Source organism: Glarea lozoyensis (genome assembly GCF_000409485.1).
Source record: "Glarea lozoyensis ATCC 20868 chromosome Unknown GLAREA14, whole genome shotgun sequence".
Lineage (NCBI taxonomy): Eukaryota > Fungi > Ascomycota > Leotiomycetes > Helotiales > Helotiaceae > Glarea > Glarea lozoyensis.
In genome coordinates this window covers 1,414,337-1,433,979 of record NW_007360988.1, presented here as the reverse complement: position 1 = coordinate 1,433,979, position 19,643 = coordinate 1,414,337, and the positions used below count along the sequence as shown (strand labels likewise).

The following is a 19,643-nucleotide window of genomic DNA, read 5'->3' as shown; positions in this document are numbered from 1 at the left end:
AATTTTGATACTCTATCTACAGAACGCTCTAACTCCTCTCACCATCTCCTATTCAAACACCTTAGTCAACTTGTGACAGGAAAACCAGCATAATTCCAAATGCCGCTATACACCTTTTTTTTGAAAACAAATAGACCGCCGAGAACGCCCTCCTTAGCCATGACCCTATATGTGAACCGGCTTAAATGCTGATGACTTTTTCCAACCATTCGAGTACTTGTTGTAAAACGTGTCAAAAAATACCTTACTTTCAATTTGAATGCATATTGTTGTGTGTGAGGAAAATATGTGCCGCAGTCAACTACTCGAGGAACGTGAAGAGGTTTGTGTGTAGGACATTCATGGCTCTTGTAGCTTCATATGCGTCAATTACACATGAGATGTTAATTTCGCTTGCACCTGGTACCGATTAGCTTTCGAGTTCAAGACAAGACTGTGTGAGAAACATACCTTGAGATATCATCTCGATATTGACATTGTGCTCTCCTAGCGTAGAGAACATACGTCCCGCAATTCCAATCATATTCTTCATTTCGGCTCCAACAAGACTGAGAATAGCCATGTCATGTAGCACGCTGACCTCTCCACACAATTCCAGCTCGGCGGTCGTCTTACGAAGCTCCTCTGCCGAGATGTTTGCCGAATGTATAGCCATGGAGACGTGAACTTCAGAGGTCGAGATCAAATCAACTGATAACTGTCGCCTATCAAGAATTGAAAACACCTTAGCAAAGAACCCATGTGAGATGGATCGCTTATTTGAGTGGACGTTTATAACTGATATTTTGTCCTTGATCGTGACAGCTGTTGGCCGTTTTGGTGTTTTACGTAAACTTAAAGTGCTAGAGCTTCGATTGTGAGATAACTGACTTGGACTAAGTTTGGGATCTGGGAGAACGATGGTGCCCTCACCACGCGGGTTTTTCACATTCTTGATCCGAATTCGAATAGGTGGTGTTGCATGGATGACTTGATCCATTGTGAGGTGATGAATGACCTCAGAGCCGTAAAATGTCAATTCTGCAGCTTCCGACGGAGTAATCGTAGCGAGCAGCCGAGCGGTAGGCACTTTAGATGGATCTGCTGTGAAGATACCATCAACCTCCTTCCACACTTGCAGCTCATCTGCATTGATGCCGACGGCAACTAAGGCGGCACATAAGTCTGTGTAACCTCTGCCAATCTCCCCATCCATCAGTCCACCTGGTACAGTTCCAAAATATCCAGTGAGAATTGGTACTCGGTCTTCACAAGCCAGAACCTTGTCCCGTAGAGCAGCTGCCATAAGATTGTAAAACTCATGATTTAAACCTGTGGTTGTTTTGAAATGTATGATATCTGACAGATCCACGTATTCTGACTCAACTCCCTGTGATTATAGATTAGCCCATACGAATACACAGTAATCAAATTCGACACCCACTCTATCTTGTAACAATGCTGCGATGAATCGACAACTGAGCTTTTCGCCGAAGCTAATAATTCGGTCTTTAGACCGCGAGTCGATTTCTAGATGCCATCTTTCCGCGGCATGTCTGTAATCTATTATTTCCTGGCATTCGCCTCGTACTTCTCTAATTAGTTTCGCGCGTATGGTCTCGTCTTGGATATGCGAGTCTGCTGCTGTAACATGGTCGTCTGCGATTACATGGACTAGTCGCTCGTACTCGTTGACCAAGCTTTCGTAGTGAACGGTCTCAGGGTCTTTTATGGAATTGACGGACTCAAGCACTCCGTAGATTTCTAGTAGACTACGCGTATGATATGAGCACGATTCCTGATCGAAGAATGGCCAAAAGGCTTACCGGCTCGTGGTGCCCTCGACTTTCTTGCCTGTACTCCGGGCGGAACAGACAACGGCGATTTTGTTATGGGAAAGACTGGCCCTATACGTGAATTAGCATTCAACCGTACATTGAGTATTTTATGCTTTTTTTCCACGAACCTTACAATGTCCTCCGCAATGTTGACCGCAAACTTCCCCACGCTTGTCCCACCGAACTTCTGTACCACCCAGCCGGCGTTGCTGTTATTCTTTCTCCGCTCCGACGAAGTTTCTTTGAGCGATTGACGATGCCTCTGCAGACCATTGGCGGCCGTATGTGCACTCATTATCCAAGATGTGTGAAGTTTTTCAATGGGAGACAGTGAGTGCGGGGGAAGGATGCTTGAAGTCGCAAAAATCCGAGTCATAATTTTCGTGTCGACGACGGAGGGGTCTATCAGGGCGGGCGCTAGGGTGATAGAAAGGCGATGTCGGCTGGAACTCACCGTCATACGCCCCTGTCGGTACAGGACATAAGGCGAGCGGTGCAGTACGCCAAGCGTCCAGAAGCTGGGGCGAGCGAGGCACGCGAGGGGCATTCAATGCTCAAGTATGGAGTACGGGTAAAAACGCAGGAGGGGAGGGCCATCGGGTGAGTGCAGCGTTAATTAAGCTTATTGCCATGTCTACAAGCATTCCAGGTTGCACCAGACAGCAGACAAAAAGAGAAAAAGAATTCTCACGGTCGAGAACATATGCACAGAGCACGCAATCCTGTGGCACCACCGCTCTCCAAGACACATCTATTATTGTCGAGGATGTTCTGCAATCACTTTCGACTAGACTTGCGTGTTGAGTACAAACAAGAAAGCCCACACGCACCACTAACATAAACGATTCGACCCCTATTCTGACCTCTTTAAAAAGTAGATAAATTCAATGCCAACAACGTGTGTTGTTCCTCCTGAAGATATTAGATCGCCCGCATTTCCAATCCAAAATGTACACCATGCATCCAATCTACAGCCAGTCATCATGTCGTCCGATTCGTAGCGTCGTCCGTCCCACCAGTTCCTTACAACAAGAAAACAGAATACCACCCCGTCAAACTCCAAACACCAAGGAACCCGTCCACTCCGAAAATTCGTTCACGCAGCCGCCAGTTGTTGCAAGCCGTGCCCATGGGAGCCATCGGGTTGAAGAGGAGCATGTTGCTCGTGGCGACCGTAATCATATTTCCCCATAGAAAAGTCATCATCAGGGGTTCGCATTCCGATTCCACTATCGTCATGACCGGCTGCTGCATTCATAGCAGCTTGACTTGTAACATCCATCGGCTGTGAAACCGACCTATCCGTCTCTTTGTTCTCCTGCGACACAAGAAACATATCACTCCCACTGCTGTAGCGACTTTCGTGTCGACTTGCAGCGCGGCTCCCCACCCCTTGCTTAGAATTTTCTCGTTGCGACCGCGGTGAGCTTGTATACTCCATGAAGCCTCCTTGCTCTGCCATGAAAGCAATCATCTCATCAAGCCAGCATTTGGTAACCCACCAGGCTCCAAAGCTTTTGCCTTGGGCTATAGTAAGGTCCCTCATTACCGCAGTTCCGATATTCTGCACACACCAAACTATTTCTGCGTGGCTGGCATACGGGAACTTGCTTGGCAGCAAGCTAAGGAAGTTGACCCAACGATCCAATACGTTTTCTGTTGACGAATCTGTGTGTATACTTGTTTGCTGCTGGCGGCCTCCTCTTTGTGCCATCTCTCCATACGCCGTAGTTCCCTCGATTTCCCACGAAACACCAACAGGATCGAGGAGATCCCTCAACTCCGTCAGAAACAGATCTACTACGTCGTCCATGCCCCTGGTCGGTACACACTCCGCGACTTTCCGGATTCGGACCATTGTAATCCAGTCCGCATACATTTGGTCCCGGTTGGCAGGATTCGAAAGCATATTTGCCGCAGCGTGGGCTGTCAGGTTGACCCGTAGCTCACGATCGAGTAGTCCGGCGAAAAGAGTCGCAGGGGCTACTTTCGCATCGACTACGTGACCAGGCTGCCCTTGAAACGAGCTCTGGATGTGAGGAACAAGTCTTTCCGAGATATTCCTCAGAGTATCCAATACCTGTTTGGGTACCACCTGCAGCGTTAAAGGGGCGACCACGCGCATCATTTTTTGATACATGACGAAATCGCATTCTTCAATCCATGGCGCAATACAAGGGTTGGCAAATAATTTCTGAACCGGCATGGTGAGCGTGCCGTGAAATGAAGTGAAGAGATGAAAAAACATCTTCTCCCTACAAAAACGCATACATTCGACTAGCGATGTACAGTGTGAGAGATAGAGTGCGGTAAGAGCTGTTGCAGCATCCGGATCTGTTCCGGCTGGAATATAATGATCGATTTTGGGGAGATTCAAAGCGCTCTGGTCTTGGGAGGAAGACTGCTGAAGTGGCGCAAACTGAAGCCGCTGATGTATTTTCCCATTTGTAGTATTGAGTTGATCCACTGCGGATATATCCGGATGGTTGTAAAGACTATGTGGACGTATGAAGCCGTCCGATGAAGATATTCTCGCTTCTGGAGCTTGCGTCACGACAGGCGAAGGAAAGGTAGCCCGATCTACCTGAAATTGCGCTTGAGAAGGCATGCTTTGACTAGAATCTGTAAGTAGCTACACATCCAAACTATTGCAGTTTCTTACCTGAAACTCTGAACAAAGGCAGGATGGTCATTATAACTCTGAGTGCTTTGTACTGGAGGCGGGGGTTCCGAAGCTACTGCAGAAGGCTCATCTCTCAGGCTGAAATTAACATAATGATATTTTGACTCTCCACGGACCCCCAAACGACGAGTTTTAAGACCGGGGAAGAGTACCCGGACTAGTTTACCAAAGGAAGCAGGATTCAAAACTGTTACCCGCTCCTCAGTACATCTGTTGACATAGTTTGTGTATACTTTACCTCTCGGCACCGAATTTTTGCCTTTTTCACAAACAAGGTTTATCCTATTGTATTGTTAATCTAGACGTCTGAATTGAAATGACTTGGAGAATGCGTACCAGAGCATAGCAAATATCTGTCTTTGCCGTTCTGACTGGGGTCCTCTTTCATTAGCATGGAGTTCTTTGGCTATCTCTGGTAATGAACGGTGCTTATTGGTATGGAAAAGTTGTCTCATCTCAAGCTCGTTAGCCGCGCTTGACTTGGAGGCCTTCTTCGCTGGTACGCCAGCAAGGGAATCAACTTCGTCTTGCTCATCGCTACGACCCTCAGCCAATTGACTATCCCCTTCGTTATAGCCCATAGCAAAATTATCCACGGGAACAGGGTGCCTTCCCATTTCGGGCTTGTATCGTTGATCGTGAGAGTACACAAGTCCGTGACTACCTGCTAGAGCAGGATCAAGTTCATACCCCCGAGGATTTTGGAGCTGAGTTGCAGACTGCATGACCATATCCTCGGGCGTCATTTGGTGGGATATATCTCCGAATCTTTGTTGCGCGAGTGCGTTTGGATCGTACCATTGCTTTTGGTACTCTTGGGATGTATCATTTTGGTGGTCTACGTGAGTTTGCGTCACCGCGCTATGTATGCTTGTCGTTGAAGCTCTGGAAAGGGGACGTTTACGGCCTTTGACTGATGCTGCTGTATTGGACCGAGATCTCGATTTCGTTGGCTTAATGTCCATTGAATGCTGGTCTGTGACAATTTCTCGCGATCAGCAACAACACCCAATAATTGTTTGGATAATAAACACCACTTTACAGCAGCGCAATATGTAAGACTCACCCATTGTGTTCGTGAATCATTAAGACTATCTGATGTGGTGAAACTCGATCGTGCAAGCCCGCCTTTGTAGCTCGGGTTGTTGTTGTTTATCTGCGTTTCGCGGGGGGAAACGCTCGAGTGCGATCAGAGCGTCGAGATAACTGTGCACGGCTAACTATGTCACTTGATAAAGTCTCGTCGCTTTCGGCGCGTCTTAATGAAGGCGGCGTTGAGTCCAGATGTCGAGTTCGAAGTTGTCGGGATGCAATGTTTACCTTTTCTTTTTGGGTCCGGGCGATTTGTTGTTGAAAGGTCAACCGCAGGCGGGCAGGAGCGGTCATATAATTAAGCGAGACATGCTTGTACCTTAGCTTAGGGAGACTTAGTTCTTTGCGCCAGAGCTATGACACAATGATCCAGACAAACAACCGCGTCGGAACACGAAGAATCTGTTAAATTATCGTCGCAATTTTCTTCTTGGGCTAGAGGCATTTTCACTTAAGTGAGTTTAGTCTTGAAACTCCCCTTTTCAATTCCGGTTTCGTAGAATGCGTAGAATGAACGACCAACAGTCTCTGATCATACATACTTACGAAAAGAAATTAATTCATGTGCACAGCTATCTTGATTCAATCGATTCCGTTGAAGAACTTAGTCTTCAATCCGAACATTAAGATTGCTATGTCTAGAGCATACATAAGTCACTCTCTTTATCGTACATACTTTCCCGTGTTTCCTATCTAGGCCAATAATCAACCTCGCTTGATGATCGTCAGGTGGTGGGGGAGACTCCGTTCTCCAGCAGTAAATCAGGTGAATAATGAAACAAACATAACAAATGGTATTCTCTTCTCAGTTATTTTGGCCCAGCTCGTATCTTACTGAATCAGAGCCCTTTATCTGACAATCCACATTTTTCAACAATGAATATGCTCCGTCCATCTGCAAACGATCTTATTCACGTGATGAATCGCGAACGCTAAGACCCGCTCCTTTTTGTCGTCATCCCATCGCTCCCACAACCACCACGGACAGTAAATCAAACCTCACAACTCCACCAGCTCCACCAACGAAGACCAAACTACCAAGTCGTCTTCATCACACATCGCACAAACATTCCCTGCGCATCATTCTACATCATGTCTTTCCAGGACAAAGCTCAAGGCTATGTAGCCAACCTTGATAAGGAGGTAAGCCGAGTCCCGCGCTCTCTCCCAGAGCTTCGATAACGCCCAAGCTCTACTCAAAGACAGATGTGCTAACGTCCTTTGTGAAGCTCTCCAAGTACCCTGTCATCAACAACTTCGAAAAGCAAACCTCGATCCCAAAATCTTACGCTGTCCTCGGGCTCGCAGCGTCATATTTCTTTTTCATCTTCTTCAACATCGGAGGTCAACTTTTGACCAACTTTGCTGGATTTGTGATTCCCGGATACTACTCCCTCGAGGCTCTTTTCTCCGCTGGTCGCGCCGATGATACTCAGTGGCTCACTGTTAGTGGTGTCTTCAGCGCATGTTCAGGGATCGTCGCTAACAATCAGTAGTACTGGGTAGTCTTTGCCTTTTTCACGGTCTTCGAGTCTCTTGTTAGCGCCGTCTACTGGTTTCCATTCTACTACACATTCAAGTTTATCCTCGTTCTCTGGTTGGCACTTCCTTTCACCAGGTATGTGTTTACCCTCTAAGTCTTGCGCATCGTGCTAATATCTCTACAGCGGCGCTCAAATCGTATTCCGATCATTTATTCACCCAGTCTTCGGACGATACTTCAGCCACGGCTCCAAGATCAATGCTGGGGTTTCTGACAAGACGTTGTAAGCAGAGAGTGGTCTATACCACCTCCTGATGGTCTAGATTATCATTACCATCAATATCAGCAAGGGAACGAATTTATGGACGTCTATGAAACCACAGATGCAGCTGCCTAACCGGCAAACGAGCCCGGATGTCGGTGTTGGAATGGAGAACTACGGGTGGGACAACGACAGTGGATATGAGTTAACGATTCTGGGTCATGAGGATGGATTTCGTTTAGGCTAGGATGTTAATGCTCCTAGATATTATTGTATAGAAATTGTGCGTTGAGAAACTATAACATTGAGTGGATTTTCTTATTCCCCTAACTGCGTTACGACTGTGTAGTTCTTCGTCCACGTTTCAGATTTGTATGACTGCTTTCATGCAATGGCCAGATGAGCACAAACCCCACGGATTTAAAGTTTGTTATAATCAATAGAAGCGCTGCAAAGCCATCTAGAGATATTTCATCTTCCTGTCAAGCAGTAACTCTTCACGTGCAAATCGTCATTTGTGTAAAGGATCTACGGTAGTCTCAAGCCTCAGGAGATCAGGGTGCGTGGTGGCCCCTTCCACATCTAGTGGATGCAGGGGTGAACCTAAAAATAACCTCAAGTGTTCTCAGAGTTAGCCGTTTGAGAGTAAGAAAACACCAAACCCTCATCAACAAGGCGAACGACCGTACGAGAAGGGGTGCCGGACGTCGTATGAAGAACTCTCCCGCGACCATCTCCATGCCATCCTCATGTTCCTCCAACCGCTGATCATCATCACAAGGCGGCATCACCCCTACGATCGAGGAGGGACATAGCTTAAACAGCGCTTTGCGCTTTTGACAGCGCAATGCCATTTCCCAAACTCAGTCCGTTACAATCTCGAGTGGCAGCTTCTCTTGGAGCATCAATCTGTCTCCTTTTGCTTTATCTCGCCTTTGCATCTCCGCATTTTGCCTACGCGACTGATGTTGTATCAACACTACCAGAGGACCATAACCATGACCGATTACTGGCGGGGCCGTTTTTGGATGTCGAGCTGGGATCGAATTTAGACTCAGGAGAGTTATCATACTCGCCAGACTTTTTGGGGGTGGATAGAGGGATCATTGGAAGGGCTCCGACGTCGAACGAGCCTATACCCCTAATAAATAATGTGCGACAGGCGGATAACGTGCCAATGGGGTCGGTCGTGTCATATGTCTTCACCAACTCCTCGGTATGGGGAAATAAGTCCACTGCGCCGCTTACGCCAGCCATGATTCGAAGGCAACTTCTGGTAGAGAGGCACGCTATGCAAAAGGGAACAGACCAGAAAATGGAGACGATACGGGAGTTGAAGAAACGACAAAACAGCGCGAGCAACAGGACCGTGTACATCACAGTGACTGCTTGCGATCAACCTGCTCCAATTGACCCCAATGGGGGATTCAGTCCTCCGCCACAATTGGAGATCTATGTTTCCGTGTCAGAAGATAACAAGGTACCGGGTCCGAATAAGTCTCCTCAGACAACGACTGAATTGGATAGGGGTTTCGGTATGGTTGAGGTGAACGCTACCAGCAATGTCTACATTGGGGTATATGGGAAGAATGCTACTGCTTACCAAGGCGTATGGAATGCCGAAATCGCAGTGTCGATTGATGCGCCGTATCACTACTACCACGATAATGAAAACATGGCATTTGTCGACAGTGACAGCAGCTCGGCCTATCTGAGTGCAGACGACCCAAGTGTGTATAACGGCGATCTTTCCGACGGTGACAATTTAGCTCGAGCCTCAAAGCCATACGTACTTTTCGCAAGTAGTACAACACCCTCGACTATTTATGGTCTGCAGAACTCGGCATGCGGTTTAGCAACTAAGGCTCAATTCATGCCGGATGGTATACGACCGGGACAAGTCGTCAGCAACGTCCAGACTTGGCTAACCAGAAAAAGAGACGGTTTAGTACCAGAACAGAGGTTTTCGGTTTCCGGGTTGGCTCCAGGCACTACATACGACGCTATTCTTGCAATTCCTAGGGACCCGAATAACAGTGGAACAGTTGGAGGTGGGGGCCAAGTTTTCAAGCGGCAAACGTTCAGTACATTATCAGGTAACGATTCTCCTCCGCTTCTTTGTTCCATCCACTAACTGAAAGTGCCTCAGACAGCAATTGTGCTCTTGTGACAAATTTGACGTTCTGCGAGGGAATCACGTATTCTGTGCCCAGTAATCCAAATTTATTCCCGAACGAGACTGCGTTGAGAGCTGTCTATGACAATTATACAATTACCAATTTCAAGTACTTCGAGAACGCCATGATGCAAATCCCGTGTAACACGACTTCCTCTGCGCAGTATTCATTAGCGACAAGCTGCGATAATTGTACCAAGGCTTATAAAGACTGGTTTTGCGCAGTCAGCTTGCCTAGATGCACAGACTTCACCAAACAGGATGCTTTCCTTCAGATTCGGAATGTTGGGTCAGCGTTCTGGAACGGTACATCACTCCCAACAGATACACCAACATTCAAGCTTGCCAATCGTACGGCAGCAGGACGTTCGTCACGAAATTCGTTGATTGATCAGGTTATTCAACCTGGCCCATATAAGGAGCTTCTCCCGTGCGATGACTTGTGCTACAATGTTGTACGGAATTGTCCGGCCGCAATTGGATTCAGTTGTCCGTTGCCTGGCTTTGTTGGATTTGATACGAGTTACACCCAGAGATTCAACTTGTCCGCGGACAGAGCAATCATGGTTCCACCGCAGTGTAACTATCCTGGCGCATCTCAGACAAATGCTGGCAACGCAATATCGCCATTACCATCGGGTCTGCTTGGTATTTTGTCAGTGTCCCTTTTAGCGACGCTCTTGATGTGATCGAGTTGTTTTTCTGTGTGTAAATGTAAATAGTCTATGAGCATCTGGGCGGCGTTACGGATGAGGTTGGTCATTGGTGACAGGATGGGAGTGGTTCAAGCCCATGGAACTTGGAAGATCTGGTTTAATGGGTAAGGTTGGGAAACTACAACGAGGTGTTGCAAGGGGATGAATCGGTCAATCTTTACACGTTTTGTATTAACCCCACATCACATATAGGTCACATTTGGATGTTACACAGTACGAGTAGTTGCAGCATTAATTAATCAAAATCATGAAATGATCAAAATCGAGTTTGATTGAAAGAGCATCCAAAGTTTTGTGATTACCTTGATTAGCTTATAATCGTGAACATGGACGGCAGTTATACGGAAGAGCTCAGCGGGTTCTCAATCAACGGAGGCTCCGAAGCGAAGAGGTCGGAGAAATCCATCGTCATAACGACTTTGATGTCCATTGTGCCGTCCAGGAGAAGGAGATCCCACTGATCATTAGCAAGGTCCAGGCCGGTCGAGTGGTGTCAGTGCACATGTGGAATTTGGGATTTTGCTCCGATAAAAATGCTCCTCTATCCCTGTTCGGATGAGTCAAAAGTCTAGAAATCAAGGGATAGCAAAGTCAAAATGTTGTGTTGTACAAATTGTAATTTCTTCTTCCGCTTAGACTTTCTTAGCGGTTTGCTTTTCTGCATGAAACGATTTAAATGAGATTGAGCAGATTGGTTCGCTGCAATGTTGCACAGATGAATATGACAGGTGCTATGATATTACGCGTTCTATCGGTGTGGAGGACGTGAATCCGGAAAGTCTGGAGGTTGAGGGTTTGCGTGGATGCGAGCAGCCAGAGATATGTTTCGAGTTCTGCTGCTGCTGGCTCTTCTCGTGGTTGATGTCGCGCAGAGCCAATTGGGCAAGTGGGGTAGCATTGTAGCTCGATCATTGGCTGCTGATGACGCGTCGAGCTGCACGAGAGGTAAACAAGGAACACGCGTCGTTAAGCGCCCGAGCTTTTGCTCCCCTCGCCGACGACACCACGACATCCAGCCAGTCGTGACCGTCAAGGAGGGTTGTCGCCACGGATGTCCATCCACAAACAGCCACAGCCAACCAGTTTCGTCATTCCAGCCAGACTTCACACGGACGTCAGCTAGCGAAATCCTGGTTCAACGTCGTATCCAAGGCCCAACGCTGGGCGAAAGCAAGAAGATATCCGACTTCCTCTCTCAGCATCGTTCGCTTCCTCTGGAGTCTTGATGCGTTGTACATTGGCCAACTGATGGGTCGCGTCGCGAATTCTTGAGACTCTTGATTCTGCCGGTGAAGACGCCTACGAGGTGCCATTGATCACGGATAGTTGATCACAACAGCTGCAACCATTCGATTGAAGCTTGAGATATCACATCCGGCACCGGTTACGTCTTCTCGCAGACTGGCAGACTTAGTCCATAGCCTTCACGTGCTCCCCCTTGCTGATGCCAAGAACATTGAATCCTTCAAAGTTCACCACCAAATCCTTTGTGCTGTACTCCGTACCTAGCTAGCCCTCCATTGGGAATTCGAACACCATTCACTTGCTCGCTAGCTTCGTCCCAACTACTGGCGCTTCCCTTCATCTCCGGCAAGAACTGCAAACCCTTCTAGAGATCAAGGCATTCGGCATCCAAATCTGCATTTTAGAGCTTTCCTACAGTAGATCTTCCCCTCTGTGTCAGCGCGAGCGCTAGTATCGACCGTCTCTGGACCGTGGCCTCTCGCCTGCTGGCCCTGTCCGCTGCCTGGCAAGAACCGCGCTTGGGCCGAGGGCTTCACTGGGCCTGTCATTCGTACACCCACTTCGCTCAAGAAGAATTCAACCGCCAAAGTCAGCTTGTTCCCGCGTGCCTTTCCGTCCCACACTTCCGCCAACTCGCTCCCTCTGGCATCAAACCTCCTCTCCTCCTCCACGATACTCTCGCCATTACCATATCCGGCCATTTCTCGATTGGAACTCACCATCTATTGTTAGATGCCAATCAGCCGCAATTCTTCGCATCCCAGTTACACCTTTTGCCCTTGCGTGCCCGTTTCTAAACGCGGCATCCACCGCAATCTCGCTCCACAATCCGATCCCGATCCAGACAACGCACTTGCACCCACTTCTGCCTCTCAGTACAGTACCGTGGACCTCCCTCCAGAGCATTGAATTGCAATTCACGAGCAGTTGAAGAGCTTGACATCGAGCACTTCACTATTCAACAGATAAACTTCGAGAACAACTACCCACAACCACAACCACCACACCGATCTGCAAACGCGTACAAAGAACTCTCATTGCCATCCTGGCGGAGGACTTCGCGTCTGGAATTCCTTTACAATGTCGTCGACGCGTTATTCGCAGCAACCGCTGCAGATATATCAAGACCCGGATGCATCATTCGATCATGCACCGATGCCGTCGTCAAAAAATGCCGCGAACCACAGAAAGTTCTCACCATTACGACCGATCAAGAACGCCGCACCGAGAAGGAACATCATACTTAACCCACCACAGAATGGGCCAAGCAGACGGTCTCCTTCCAAGGGCCAGCACCAGAGTTCTAGCTCCCCTTCGAGAGCACCTTTTGGAAACAAGTTGAACTCGGTATCGATGCCACCCCCGAGGGGGCCCATGTACAACACAGATTCAATGGAGAAGAAGCCACCGATGATGTCAAAATTCAAGACAGCTGCACCTCAAAAAGCTCTCTTTAGCACCTTTTCAAGCGTCTGCGAGAAAGAGAACTATCCTCAGCAACCCTTTTACACACAGCAAACCTACACTGGACTTCCTCAAAGCAACTTTTCGCTGGAAGGATTTTACGACAGCAAGCCATCACAGAAACGATTGATGGAGGCAGCGCCCATCCATGAATCCCGCTCAATTAAGAAGACTAGGACAGGAGACAAGCACGTGCAATCGCCTACTGGGGAGGAAGCTATCGAATCTTCGGAATTACCAGCACCAGATTCCTTTCCTGCTTTAATTGACGACGGAAGCAAACCACCGCATAGTTATGCCCAATTAATCGGAATGTCCATTCTCAGAGCGCCAAATCGACGGTTAACCCTAGCTCAGATATACAAATGGATCTCGGATACGTATTCGTTCTATGGCGCTTTGGATGCTGGATGGCAAAATAGCATTCGTCATAACCTAAGTCTTAACAAAGCTTTTATCAAGCAAGAGAGACCTAAGGATGACCCAGGAAAGGGAAACTACTGGGCAATTCAACCTGGGATGGAGTATCAGTTTATCAAGGATAAACCTACTGGTCGGAAAAGCACTGGACTCGTCGATAGCGGACCGTTTACGAATAGGCTACATACGCCATCACTTCCACCATTGCCAACGCCACTTCTCGATTACCCTCAGTCCGCATTCTTCAAGCCACTTGCAGCAGCCCCCCAACAAGAACTTTCTGCGTCCAAGGCAACATTTACTCCAGAATCACAGCTGCCAACCACTAAGGAGCCATCCTCCGATGCCACCATTCCAGCTTCCGATGCGTATGGTGAACCAGAGCAAGATGACTCTCCACCGGACGATGCTCCTTCCTCTCCTTTAATGCGTTCATCACCTCCACCAGCAGCGATTCACTCCTCGCCTCCTGTTCCTCGACATGCCACAAGAAGACACGATACACCACCTCCAGTCCCGCGATTCCCTTCTTCTTCAGCCAATAGATCTTCTCATAAACGAAAGTTTGCTTCAATGGATGACAGCGGTTACTTTTCCTCGCTGGATTCATCTGCTCTAAGACCAAACAGACTCTTGACCTCGGAAGCTGACCGACCAAGGATTAAGCGAGGTCGAGCGGAGGAAGAGATCGCACGACTTCGTGGGTCTTCTTATGATAGTCCAACGAAGAGACCAACATCGTTTGCACCACCTTCATCATCACCATTGCGACAGAATCCTAAAAAGAACTCTCAAATGCTTCCACCCCTGACTCCAGCTGTAAAGCTGAGAGCTCCCGCCCGCCCACCACCTTCGGTATCACCCAACACCAACCTTAGGATGCACCGAGACAAAGTCAGAGAGCTGGTGGGCTCGCCTCTTCGAGGTGTGACTTCGATGGATGACAACCAACTACCTTGGAGTCCAGCATTCAATCTAGATGATTCTAACTATCTTTTCACTGATTTTAACAATGCTGGAGATTTTGACATATTCAACGACTCAAACAACTTTTTATCTGTACCTGGAAACGGCTCGCCCGAGAAGAGGTCAGCAAAGCGGCCTCGTCTCGACCGATCCAGGTCGGCCAACATCCTTTCTGACATCTCCAATCATAATATGAAGAATATTACATCGACACCTTCCATCAAACTCACACCAAGTGGCGGTTTGTCATTTTTGGATTCTCCTACTAAAGGTCGCGGCTTGATGGAATCACCTAGCAAATTGCTCAATCTTTCATCCCCAATTAAGATTTCATCGCCGAATTTTAACCTTGATAACTTTGACATGCCAAGCGAGGACTTCTTCAATGATGACTTTCTCACCGACAACTTCGATGAATTTTCTGGAGTCGACATTATGCAGGGCTTTCAGAAGATTGGAGCTGGCGGCAATTCGGCGAAAAATACACCAAGGCCTAATAATCGGCCTCCTCTCGGTCGAAGCTTCACTTCTCGCTTTTAAGTTTCGTGGTTCGATATGTGTCGTGGAGGAGGGGGGGGACACATTAAAATGCTCGGGATTAATTTATTTCGCTTCTCTGATACCATACAACTAGGGAATTAACAAAGTCGGACGACTATATGAATTTACGATACATTGGCAAATCAATACATTTTCGCCAACTAAGATTGAGATATGTTCGAGGGGCTGAATTAAGGAATGCCGATTGGAGTATCGGATATGAAGTTAGAGTAGGAATAGCCTCAAGGCCTGGGCTGTCATTAACAATGCGAAGTCATAAATTTCATTTTTGACGATAACGATACATCATTTGGGAAACAGGGAATAGGCGCCAGTGTATGCCTAGATTGGTTTTTATGTGTGCAATGCTTTTCTTTCTTGTCTATCGTCTGCGGTTAGGGACCGGTTGGGTAGGGGAATGGGAACTGGGAGGGGAATTTGATTTAGCGATGACTTTGAGTAATACGGTCTATAATGAATTTCATTGCTCTTGACTATTTGAAAACATCCAACATAGGCTTTTAGTGATCCATTTTGAAAACCAACGTATGTGTTCAATTTTGCAGAATACTAACATAATCAAGACTTCATCATGACTCAGAATTCAATTCTACATGAGCGTACATATGATGTCAAGTGGTAGGTGAATAGAGCAGGTTCAATTTCATACTGCCAAATTGAATGGTGCCAAGCTATCGTTCTTATAGCTCAATAATAGCTCGATTGCTAGTTGTGAGATTTTACTAAATTCCATGTTCTTGACGATAGCCTACTACCACCAAAACAGGGCATAAGCGAAACCTAAATAATCGCCAAGGCTTTTGTATCGCGTTCGGAATTTCTGTATTACTTCCTGTAGAAATTTTCAATCATAATATATAGGCACCACTTCAAGTATACACATGCTTTGTTCCCTATCACAATCACGTTCATTTGAAAGGTCCCTGAGCACGGACCAGGAATGCCCCTCATAGTGGAGAGGCGGGGTTCAGCATTGTCGATCTCCAAATAAACCCCCAAGCAGGGAGAACTCCTCCAATGTCCGAACCAATATTAGAAACCGAGACTCCGCCAGAAACAGAAGGGGAAGTAGAACATCATGGTAAACGCGCCAAGCTGGGTCGATTCCTGTAATTATACCCTCAAATCCCTCCCGTATATGAGTTCAACTGACAAATCTCAAAGGCACAAAGAATGGTCCAAAGGCAAAGAACTCAGCGCCGAACAACTCGTCAAAGCCAAACTCCAACTCCAACATTCCCTCGGCCTCGGCGCAAAACCAAATGTCATACCGCCCGGTCCTGCTGCCATCGATGGCGAGCTTCGTACCGTGGAGATAGGTTGGCATCCTGTGCCGGGCATGGGAGCGTTCACTGAGAAGACGGGCCTGGGTGGGATAATCAATAAGAGTATTGGGAAATTCCCGGATCCGACGCAGCATTGGGCTGTGCTGATTGGGGACTACGCGCATGAGTTGTGGATGGATGAGGGGCTGGATGTTATTTATATTAATGAGGAGGTTAAAAGGGAGGATTGGAGGACATTTCAGGTGGGGATGACGAGGTTTACGGATGAGGCTGTTAGACTTGCTGGTTTGTCGCTGTTTTTGTTGTCTTGTTATGTTGACTTTCTGTTTTTTTAAGAGTCTGACTTGAATACAGCTGAAATGGTCATCCACAACATGCGAGCCGCCCGTCCCGGGTACAACCTCATCAGCAATAACTGCCAAAATTACGCCGTCCTCCTCCTTGACGCTATTCAAATCGGTGCGCATCAGGAATTCGCTACGACGTTTGCTATATATCAAGCAGCGACGGGTTCTGGTACTATTAAGGATTTGTTCAAGGATAACCATCCTGAGGAGCAGAGGTTAGAAGGGCAGAGCGCCGAAGGTGTACCGTTGGGAAGGACTGATACGGTGCATAATGCACAGGTGGTTATGGAACAGGAGACTACAAAGCTAGATAATCATCGGTCGTTTTTCTGAGGGGTTGTGGCTCTGATGCCTGGTGTGTTGGAGGCGATGGGGGATTTAAAGCGACGTTGATTTATATTTGGTACATAATTGCTAATTAGAATATATTGAAGCACTGTTACAAATTTACCATTTTTCCGATAGCTGTGGGTTGATACTTAGATGGGGTAAATAGGGCTTTTGACTAGCTGAGTTGCTACAAGTGAACACTAACAAAAATGTTCGTTGTGTTATGGTCGATATACAAGCATATTAAAGATTTACACTTCTCGACCCATCTCCCACACAAGTATCATACGACTTCCCAACCAAACCCCGAATTGAAAAGGAAGTTTTTCTCCTTCGCGCTGTAATTTGTACAGCCGATGTCACAAAAAATGGCACAAAAACAGATTCTTGGATGTTTGAGAAAGGAGCTTCACAGCATTACTTACTTTCGAGGTTCCTGACTTTGCAATGTTCGAAATGATACTCTAGGGTAACAAGAATACTCATCTAACTAAGACATGAGCAGCTCGATGAGTGGCATTTACCTTGTCCATGGCGAGCTTGGTTCTGTTACTGTGGTTTTGATAATATCAAGAGAAAACTTTCCTTTCCTTTTCACTCAATATCAAGCTGCTCTCTTTGTTATCACACCCCTTCCGCTCTCACCCATGGAGAAAATGAGATGCCAATTCAATATTTGATCAGTAAACATTGCAAGTTTGGCCTCAAGTTCCCAGATGTTGAATCCTCAATATTAAAAGCATGATGATTAGTGCCAGAGACTCGGCGACTTCATCGGGACCAATCGTATATCGACCACGAAGTACGAATCCGACAGGTTTAAATCCGACTGCCCACGTTTATTCCACCGCATGGCTTCCGGACATAAAGTTGTTCCACATATTGACCGGTCCCCTTCCACGGCACTTTGTGGTATCCGATGGAAACGGAGAGGCGTCCTTTTGATAAATAATAAGCACGACTACTGCGTCTGGCCAGTCGGCTCTTGACGGTGACAGGAAGCAAACGAAGCGAGCCTTTCCGGAGCAGGTTTGAATCATGCTTCGTACATCGGACTTCGAGTAAGCACATGTAGCTTGCATCTACCAAGTGGGAGCCCAGTTCAAGAACGGACAAGCGTCTGGATTGCCCCAGAACACAGCCCCTTGAAAACTGGATCTTTGATAAGAACAGAATAGTTGCCTCTTCATTCAACCTCATTCTTTTACACACTTATTTATGCAGAACCGGAATTTATATCAAAAATAATTCACTAGGTACTCATTGACTCAATTCAATTACCGGCTCGGCATATTCGGCTCTCTCCATCCCCGGTCGTCTTTGTGCTGGAAATTTGAGTCTTGGCTGCGCTTGTGCATGTGCCACCTCTTGGTCTGATCATCTCAGATCCCCTTTTGCAGCAGCAAACAAACAATCCTCATCCTTCTCCAACACCACCGTCGATGAAGTGTTGAACTCCTCCTCCAGCTCTCCCATATCCTTGGGATTCGAAATACCCTACGATCCTTTCTCCGATATCCACGCTCCCTACATACTTCACGATGCGCCGCGGAACAGTTATTTTTGTCGTCATTAATTTGATCATAATCGGCTCTCTCATCAACGCCTGCAGTACCCTCATATCTCTCCTGTTCGAGAATGCTTCAAGGTTTGCGATACCAGGCGCCGAAATTCCTGCACCTAACTCGGATTTGAACGATAATCGTACCCAATTAATACCAAAAATCATCCATCAGACGTATATCAACTCCTCGATACCTGCGAAGTGGAAGGAAGGCCAACAAGCATGTGTCAACCTTCATGACGATTATGAATATATGGTGAGCTTTGTTAGCTGGGTAACAGCATCTGAGCATAAGCGCTGACCATTTCAAGCTCTGGACCGACGAGAAATCCCGCGCCTTCATCGCAAAAGAATACGAATGGTTCCTGGCTACCTTCGACTCCTACCCGTTCCCTATCGAACGCGCCGATGCCATTCGATATTTCATTCTATACCACTACGGCGGCATATACATAGATCTGGATGACGGTTGCAATCGCCGACTCGATCCTCTACTCAGCTACCCAGCTTGGCTCCGCCGAACAGTACCCACGGGTATTAGCAACGATGCGATGGGCGCTGTGCCACAGCATCCTTTCTTCAAGTTTGTGATTGGAAAACTCGCAGACTATAACCGAAACTGGGTATTGCCTTATATCAGTGTCATGGGCAGCACTGGGCCACTCTTCTTGTCCGTAATGTGGAAACAGTACATGTGGGAGCACAACCAGCCCGAGGAAGCAGTTCGAGTATTGATGCCTGCCGAATACAAAGGCAACCCATGGAGTTTCTTCGTCATTTCCAAGGGGAGCAGTTGGCACGGAAAGGACGCTCAAACCATTTTCTGGATGGGCAAACACTGGTTCTTCCTCACCGTATCTGGATTCTTAATCGCCGGTGTAGTTGGTGGCGCCCTGTGGTGGTTATGGTCTATGTGGGTCATGGAGACTGGGAAAACATCCCACGGAAGGAAGCGATTGAGCTTTTGGCGGAGACTCAGTAGCAAAGACAGATATGAGCTTGTTGACCGCATGGCGTAATATAGACGATGGATTGTACAGAAAGACGTAGAGATGGGCCCTTGCTAGTGCAGCGTAGAGGGTCACATGGACGTCTTTGAAATCGTTTGAATATAGAGATGAGAAGGATACAGTGGACGGTGCATAAATATGGGAGTTTTTGTTGCAATGCGCCTGTTTGGGTGGCTTTATCTAGGGGCTTGATTATATCCTTTTAATTGATAAGAGTTCAG

At 47.3% G+C, this 19,643-nt stretch overlaps 8 protein-coding genes across 8 annotated transcripts; 5 read left to right on the top strand and 3 right to left on the bottom strand.

Annotated features, from left to right (window-relative positions):
* Positions 1-301: 301 nt before the first annotated feature.
* GLAREA_07070 (Carbamate kinase-like protein) lies at positions 302-2,112 on the bottom strand (the record flags this gene model as incomplete). The annotated part of the gene is made up of 5 exons (XM_008081018.1): positions 302-399; positions 451-1,369; positions 1,424-1,751; positions 1,806-1,886; positions 1,946-2,112. 5 exons carry the CDS (start codon positions 2,110-2,112, stop codon positions 302-304), a joined length of 1,593 nt encoding a protein of 530 aa, XP_008079209.1.
* Positions 2,113-2,913: 801 nt separating this feature from the next.
* GLAREA_07069 (Winged helix DNA-binding protein) lies at positions 2,914-5,465 on the bottom strand (the record flags this gene model as incomplete). Its single annotated transcript, XM_008081017.1, has 3 exons — positions 2,914-4,432; positions 4,480-4,782; positions 4,837-5,465. The coding sequence occupies 3 exons, from the start codon at positions 5,463-5,465 to the stop codon at positions 2,914-2,916; spliced, it is 2,451 nt and encodes an 816-aa protein (XP_008079208.1).
* A 1,219-nt stretch (positions 5,466-6,684) lies between these two features.
* Positions 6,685-7,584, top strand: GLAREA_07068 (uncharacterized protein; the record flags this gene model as incomplete). Its single annotated transcript, XM_008081016.1, has 5 exons — positions 6,685-6,735; positions 6,822-7,037; positions 7,089-7,210; positions 7,260-7,358; positions 7,422-7,584. The coding sequence occupies 5 exons, from the start codon at positions 6,685-6,687 to the stop codon at positions 7,582-7,584; spliced, it is 651 nt and encodes a 216-aa protein (XP_008079207.1).
* A 600-nt stretch (positions 7,585-8,184) lies between these two features.
* GLAREA_07067 (uncharacterized protein) lies at positions 8,185-10,202 on the top strand (the record flags this gene model as incomplete). The annotated part of the gene is made up of 2 exons (XM_008081015.1): positions 8,185-9,433; positions 9,487-10,202. 2 exons carry the CDS (start codon positions 8,185-8,187, stop codon positions 10,200-10,202), a joined length of 1,965 nt encoding a protein of 654 aa, XP_008079206.1.
* Positions 10,203-11,845: 1,643 nt separating this feature from the next.
* On the bottom strand, positions 11,846-12,175 carry GLAREA_07066 (uncharacterized protein; the record flags this gene model as incomplete). Its single annotated transcript, XM_008081014.1, has 1 exon — positions 11,846-12,175. One exon carries the CDS (start codon positions 12,173-12,175, stop codon positions 11,846-11,848), a length of 330 nt encoding a protein of 109 aa, XP_008079205.1.
* Positions 12,176-12,554: 379 nt separating this feature from the next.
* GLAREA_07065 (Winged helix DNA-binding protein) lies at positions 12,555-14,864 on the top strand (the record flags this gene model as incomplete). The annotated part of the gene is made up of 1 exon (XM_008081013.1): positions 12,555-14,864. The coding sequence occupies one exon, from the start codon at positions 12,555-12,557 to the stop codon at positions 14,862-14,864; it is 2,310 nt and encodes a 769-aa protein (XP_008079204.1).
* Positions 14,865-15,902: 1,038 nt separating this feature from the next.
* Positions 15,903-16,851, top strand: GLAREA_07064 (uncharacterized protein; the record flags this gene model as incomplete). Its single annotated transcript, XM_008081012.1, has 3 exons — positions 15,903-15,994; positions 16,050-16,456; positions 16,526-16,851. The coding sequence occupies 3 exons, from the start codon at positions 15,903-15,905 to the stop codon at positions 16,849-16,851; spliced, it is 825 nt and encodes a 274-aa protein (XP_008079203.1).
* A 1,538-nt stretch (positions 16,852-18,389) lies between these two features.
* Positions 18,390-19,431, top strand: GLAREA_07063 (uncharacterized protein; the record flags this gene model as incomplete). Its single annotated transcript, XM_008081011.1, has 2 exons — positions 18,390-18,668; positions 18,724-19,431. The coding sequence occupies 2 exons, from the start codon at positions 18,390-18,392 to the stop codon at positions 19,429-19,431; spliced, it is 987 nt and encodes a 328-aa protein (XP_008079202.1).
* Positions 19,432-19,643: the final 212 nt, after the last annotated feature.